This window comes from Mirounga leonina, unplaced genomic scaffold (genome assembly GCF_011800145.1).
Source record: "Mirounga leonina isolate KUSES-001 unplaced genomic scaffold, KU_Mleo_1.0 Mir_168, whole genome shotgun sequence".
NCBI lineage: Eukaryota > Metazoa > Chordata > Mammalia > Carnivora > Phocidae > Mirounga > Mirounga leonina.
Genome location: NW_023270426.1, coordinates 19,096,443 through 19,103,114, shown reverse-complemented (window position 1 = coordinate 19,103,114; position 6,672 = coordinate 19,096,443). Strand labels below are relative to the sequence as shown.

The window sequence follows — 6,672 nt, the reverse complement described above, 5'->3', positions numbered from 1 at the left end:
TTGCAAAGTATTAACATCGAGGCAGTTGAGTCCCTAGAGGAATGTCACTCTGCCTGTTTCAAGGACTTGTCAGTGGGCTCTAGGTAGTAAGGAAATTTAATAATTTTTCTCTTGCCTTTGTTTCCCACATCAATATCACTAAATGATCACTGGTTCATCAGTGAAGAAAAACATTAATCATTTTGGTAAGGATTATCGAGCTACTTTTGAGACTTAAACCCTTCCTTCCTTTAAATCTTTCCCACAACAATGTACAGAATGACAACAAGCTTTGGGCTAGCTCTTTTAACATAAGCAATCACAATTCTATTACAGTTGTGTCCATCAAATAAATTTACCTCTGGACTTATTATTTGTTGAGTTGAAACTAACAAGAAGATAAAAATAGTGCAGTGAAGGAACAAATAATGTGAAATAAATGATCTCCAGTTTATTTAGCTCATTTTCCTGAATTTAGCTATGTAATTTTCAAAGGTACAAGTAATGCAAGAGTCAGAACCCCCTGCAGAATGTGAAAGACACTTTGTTCGGAATAGGGAAACTTCCTAAGAAACAATGTAAATGTAAATGAAGCCCTTTGGGTGGTGGCCACTGTCCTCCTCCTTGAAAGGAAAGGCATTGCTTAAAAATTGTTAACTAGAGGGGCGCCTGGGTGGCTCAGATGGTTAAACGTCTGCCTTCGGCTCAGGTCATGATCCCAGGGTCCTGGGATCGAGTTCTGCATCAGGCTCCCTGCTAGGCGGGGAGCCTGCTTCTCCCTCTGCCTCTGCCTCTCTCTCTCTCTCTCTGACTCTCATGAATAAATAAACAAAAAACATTAAAAAAGAAAAAGATTCTCTCTCTCCCTCTCTGCCCTTTAAAAAAAAAAATTGTTAACTAGAAAGTCCTAAAACAAAACAAAGGTCCTAAAAAAGGCCCTGTTTTTGTGGCATCCCTTATATAGGGTTCAGCTGGGGATGCAGTTCACTGACAAAAGTCAGGACCTCTATTTACAAAGCCTCTTAACCTTGATTTATTTAAAGTTAGACATTAAGGGGGTGCCTGACTGGCTCAGTCAGAAGAGCATGCAACTCTTGATCTTGGTGGTCGTGAGTTCAAGCCCCATGTTGGGTAGACCTTAAATAATCTTAAAAAAATAAATAAAAATTAGGGGTGCCTGGGTGGCCCAGTCAGTAAAACATCTGACTTCGGCTCTGGTCATGAACTCCAGGTGCTGGGATGGAGCCCCAAGTCAGGCTCCGCACTTAGCGTGGAGTCAGCTTCTCCCTTTCACTCTCCCTCTCCTTCTGCCCGTCCCCCCAGCTCCTGTGTGCTCTCTCTCAAATAAATTTTTTTTTTAAAGATTTTATTTATTTGAGAGACAGAATGAGATAGAGAGAGCATGAGAGGGGGGAGGGTCAGAGGGAGAAGGAGACTCCCCACCAAGCAGGGAGCCTGATGCAGGACTCGATCCCGGGACTCCAGGATCATGACCTGAGCTGAAGGCAGTCGCTTAACCAACTGAGCCACCCAGGCGCCCCTAAAAATCTTTAAATGAATGAAAATTTAAAAATAAAGTTTGACATCAAGGCTCAATAATTTTCTGGCTATTACTTAGTATATAAAGTAAGCCTTGCTTTGGAATGTGGGTTTTGATTTGGGGCGTCGTAACAAGTAATTTAAGATGTTTATTAAAGTCACTAACTTCAGGGCGCCTGGGTGGCTCAGTTGGTTAAGCGACTGCCTTCGGCTCAGGTCATGATCCTGGAGTCCCTGGATCGAGTCCCGCATCGGGCTCCCTGCTCGGCAGGGTGCCTGCTTTTCCCTCTGACACTCCCCCCTCTCATGTGCTCTCTCTCTCTCATTCTCTCTGTCTCAAATAAATAAAATCTTTAAAAAAAAAAAAAGTCACTAACTTAAGGGCGCCTGGGTGGCTCAGTTGGTTAAGTGACTGCCTTCGGCTCAGGTCATGATCCTGGAGTCCCAGGATCGAGTCCCGCATCGGGCTCCCTACTCGGCAGGGAGTCTGCTTCTCCCTCTGACCCTCCTCCCTCTCATTCTCTCTGTCTCAAATAAATAAATAAAATCTTAAAAAAAAATAATAATAAATAAAGTCACTAACTTCAGTGATGGCAATATGCCACTACAAACAAGCCCTTTATGTTGCAAAAATAAAAAGAGCTTTCTTCCTTGATTGTATCGGAAGGGCTTGGGTTAATGGGTAACACATTCCTCCAGTCAAAGGGTTTTGCATGGAACAGATTTCAAGGCTGTTAAAAGTAAAAAAGAAGAAATAATTGAGGCGAGGTACAGGTGTTACAGGGGTCAAAATGCAGATTTTGGTTCACTGCTTGCTTTTTTTTTTTTTTTTTTTTGAACATTCTAGAAGTATTTATTTCATTGCTGGCCACTTGGTTGCTGCATGCAACTCTCAACAACGAGCTGCCACTCTCCACTCCTATAGAAGAACCAAATGTTATGGTACCACTAAGGTTTTCAGACTTTCAGGCTTTTATTACCAATATCATTACTCTAGGGACAAGCCTTTTAGGGACTTAAAAGCACTTATTCTCTATAAAAAGTAACTTCATATTTCATGCACATACTCCAATTGGGAGACTTAGGTCCAAAATGGAAAGAAAAAAAATTTATTCTAGTTCTCTAATTTATCAGGAACAAAATAAGCCACTTCTCCTTGCTTTGTTATTAGGAAATAGGATTTTTTTTCTCTATCAGGAATCAGGACAGTAGCTTTGATGATCCCTTAGTCATAAAATTGTTTACTAGTTAAAGTTCTCTCCAAAGATGTTAAGAAGTAAGAAGCTGGCTCATTTTCCTATAGGACTTAAAGAAATATTTGCAGTATGTGTAAATTCTAGTTTATATTGTAGATCCTTGTGATAATATTTAAGAGGTCTAGTCTCCCCATTTAAAAAATTCTACCTCAGGAGGTAAAAGGAAATCCCCATCATCCCTGAGCAAAAAAGGGAAAAATCACAGGTACTTTTATTTGTTAATAGAAGCCACTTAAATGAGTTATCTAACTCTAGAACATTCTCAGAGAATTTACATAAACTGAAGCAGGTACAAGGTGTTCTCAGAGACTTATTCAGATAAATGTATTTAGTAGTTTGAGTAGCTGCTCTGTAAAAATTTAAATCTAACTACACAGCTAAACATTTTCCATTTTGAAATTCAAGAATATCCTGAGAGGATGCTTATGGACATGAAACTACTGGGTGCAGAGAAGTTTTAAAATTTCAGCAGGAGGAAAAGAGAGTGGGGAAAACTACAGTGGAGAAAGTAAGAAGGGGCAGGACAAAGCTGTAGTGATGGGCTGGGCCTTTCTTCCCATTAAGTCAGGGGACTCTGGCTATCTGTATGCTATACTTACTCTTCTATTAATACAAACTGGATGCTGAAAGATAAAATTAAGAATGTCCCAAACTAAATTTAAGTCTTTTAAGGAGAAAATGACAGAAAACACTTTAGCTTCTTAATCAAGGAGTGCTATAATATAATTTCAAGGCATCTTAATATAATTCATTTAACCCTAAAGCAGTTGTGCAATAAGCAAAATATCATAAAATGAAAACAACAAAGGTCAACTTCCTACAGGGGCCAACAGACAACATCTTTACAGCACAGCAATTAACCTTCACATAGTGGAGTCTTGTTTACAAGGCCATCAAAAACTGAAAATCACAAATGTCACCAACAAAAGGAATGTTGATTAGAGTGGGAAAACTTCCCAACGGGCTGCCTTCTCTGAAGGAATTTCAGACTGTTGCTAGCACAGGTTGGCTAAGCCAGATCTCACTGATGGCTCCATTAGAGAAAGGAAATGCCCCACTCAGTGCTGTTTTAAAAATGTAAAAACACTGGGAGGGAAAAAACAAAATAAAACAATCTACTGTTCCCTAACGTATACAGCTCAGCACCCAGAGAAAGCCTCTGCCCCCAAAAGAGACTTTCTACAAAGGCGTAAGCTTCATCAAATGAGGTGTAACATTTCATTTTCAGGACATGTCTTTCCTTGCAAGGTCTTTAGAAGCAGAAGTTCCACTTGGAACTCTAATACACACCTCTGTGAGCTCAGTTTCCTGAAAACATACACCTGCCGAGCTCTAGGTTCACCCTTGCCAGTGACTGGATTCACTACTTCACAGCCACCAGAATCGCACATACACTATTAACATGATGAAAAACACAGCAACCGCTGCAAGTTTGGCGTAAGTGGAATGCATGTTCAAGTACTTCGCGTCCTGGCGGTATTTCTTGGACAGACTGGACAGATTGTTAGCCTTTGAATCCAATGCTGAGAGTGCTTCTCCCCGTTGTAACACTTCTTCGATATTGGCCACCATGATCCTCTGCACATCTTGCAATTCAGTGTTGATGGAGCCTAGGTTTCTCCGAGCACGGCTGTCAATGTAGAGCTTCTTGGTTTTCTGAATGTAGGTGTCAAACTCAATAAAGGAATAGGGTCTAGACACAGTGGGCACCTTCTTCCCATGCTGTTCATCAAACTCTGAGTGCAAATCTTCTAGGTAGGCAAAAGCCAGTTTCTTAGGGAAGGCAGCTTCACACAAAACCAAGTAACAAACTCCCTGCTCAATAATGTAGTGGAAAGTTATGGCACCAGCTTCCAAAGTACATCTAGTAGGGGACTGTTCATTCAACTTGCGAAAGAGTTGCTTAGCCTGACTCTGGTACTGTTGAAGATCCCGGCCAGACTGTTCGTCCTCCTGCATCGAGGCGGCCAGCAGGAGCCCGTCCGCCGCACGGGCGATCATCGTAAGCAACACCATCTTCACAGGCTACAGGGACCCAACACTGGCCGGGATGGCCGAGGACGTCCTCCTGACTTCCTCTGCCGTGACAACAGTTACACCTCTTAGTTCCCGAAGAGCCAGCTGCTCGCGTCTCGGTTCACTGCTTTCTTGAGCAAAAAGCAACTAAAGGTGAAATTCAGTATTGGAACTGTAGTCCCATTTGATGTGGGATTAGCAAAATTTCACTAACTAGAGAGATTACAAACATTACCAAGTTACAGCACCACTTTTATGGTTCTCCTAGCACTTGGGTTTGGGTTCAAGTCCGTCTAGACCTATCTCTGGACTGGGAAGCCCTACCAGACTGAATGCAGTCTGGAGAAAATCAAGTTGACTTTTGTCTATTCTAGGGACTTCACTTAAAAAAACCAAGAAGTTGGGGCGCCTAGGTGGCTCAGTTGGTGAAGAAACCGACTCTTGATGTCGGCTCAGGTTATGATCTCGGGGTCCTTGGTGGGAGCCCAATACAGGGCTCCGCAATCAGCGGGGGCTGTGCTGCAGGATTCTCTCTCCCTCTCCCTCTGCTCCTCCCCCTGCTTGCACACACACACACGCGCACGTGCTCTTTCTCTAAAGTAGATAAATATAAATAAATGAATAAAATTTAAAAAATTTTTTAAAGTGAAGTATAGTTGACATGTTACGTTAGTTTCAGGTGTACAACACACCGATTTGACAATTCTAGACTTAATGCTCAACACAGTAAGTGTAGTCACCATACAATGTTATTATAATATTATTGACTACATTTCCCATGCTGTACTTTTCATCTCTGTGACTTATTTATTTTATAACTGGAAGTTTGTACCTCCTTATCCACTTTATGCCCTGCTTCTGGCCCACTACAAGAGCCCTCTTGCATACATTTCTCTCACCTGGCACACCCCACTTGCCTTATCCAAATTTTTCACCTTCGAGGTCCAAATCAAGTTCTGCCACCTCGGAGACACATCTGTGACACCTCTGTAAAAACAAATTACTGGACTCAGAAGGCATTGCCTCTAGCCAACTGTTGTGCTGTAAGGATTCTCTAGAATAAGTAGATTAGTATAATTTCTAGGAAAACAGAAAACATTTAACTTTAGCCGAAGCATCATTTTGTTAAGACAGTTTAGCACAGGAAGGAGTTTGGCCATCACAGTGGGGTAACAGGACCAGTTCAACTACACTAGTGCCCTACTTATGAATAACTGTGTGATTGGGGCTCTTGGGTGGCCCAGCTGGTGAAGCCTCTGACTCTTGGTTTTAATTTTTTTTTTTTTTTTTAGATTTTATTTATTTTTTTGACAGAGAGAGATATAGCGAGAGCAGGAACACAAGCAGGGGGAGCGGGACAGGGAGAAGCAGGCTTCCCGCAGAGCAGGGAGCCCGATGTGGGACTTGATCCCAGGACCCTGGGATCATGACCTGAGCCGAAGGCAGACGCTTAACGACTGAGCCACCCAGGCGCCCTGACTCTTGGTTTTAGCTCAGGTCATGATCTCAGGGTCATGGGATCCTGAGCGTGGATCAGGCTCTGCCCTCAGCAGGGAGTCTGCTTCTCTCTCCCTCGCCCTCTGCTTCTGCCCCGCGCCTCCCCTTCTCTTGCATAAGAAATAAAATCTTTGACTAAAATAAATAAAATACTGGGATGCCTGGGTAGCTCAGTCAGTTAAGCGTCTGCCTTCAGCTCAGGTCATGATCCCATGGTCCTGGGATTGACTCCCCGCTGAGCAAGGAGCCTGCTTCTCCCTCTGCCTGCCCTTCCCTCTGCTTGGGCCCTCGCTCTCTGACAAATAAATAAATAAAATCTTTTTAAAAAATAATAAAATCCTTTTAAAATAAAAAAAAATTAAAAAGTAACAGCATGATGAACCAC

At 42.4% G+C, this 6,672-nt stretch overlaps 1 protein-coding gene across 1 annotated transcript; it reads right to left on the bottom strand.

The window, feature by feature from the left end:
* Positions 1-2,355: 2,355 nt before the first annotated feature.
* LOC118016648 (vesicle-trafficking protein SEC22b-like) lies at positions 2,356-4,887 on the bottom strand. The gene has a single exon (XM_035014152.1). The coding sequence runs from the start codon at positions 4,788-4,790 to the stop codon at positions 4,143-4,145; it is 648 nt and encodes a 215-aa protein (XP_034870043.1). The 5' UTR covers positions 4,791-4,887; the 3' UTR covers positions 2,356-4,142.
* Positions 4,888-6,672: the final 1,785 nt, after the last annotated feature.

What these genes read in the sequence shown, in the direction of transcription:
- LOC118016648 (XM_035014152.1), bottom strand. Translation starts at nt 4,790, where the DNA reads ATGGTGTTGCTTACGATGATCGCCCGTGCGGCGGACGGGCTCCTGCTG.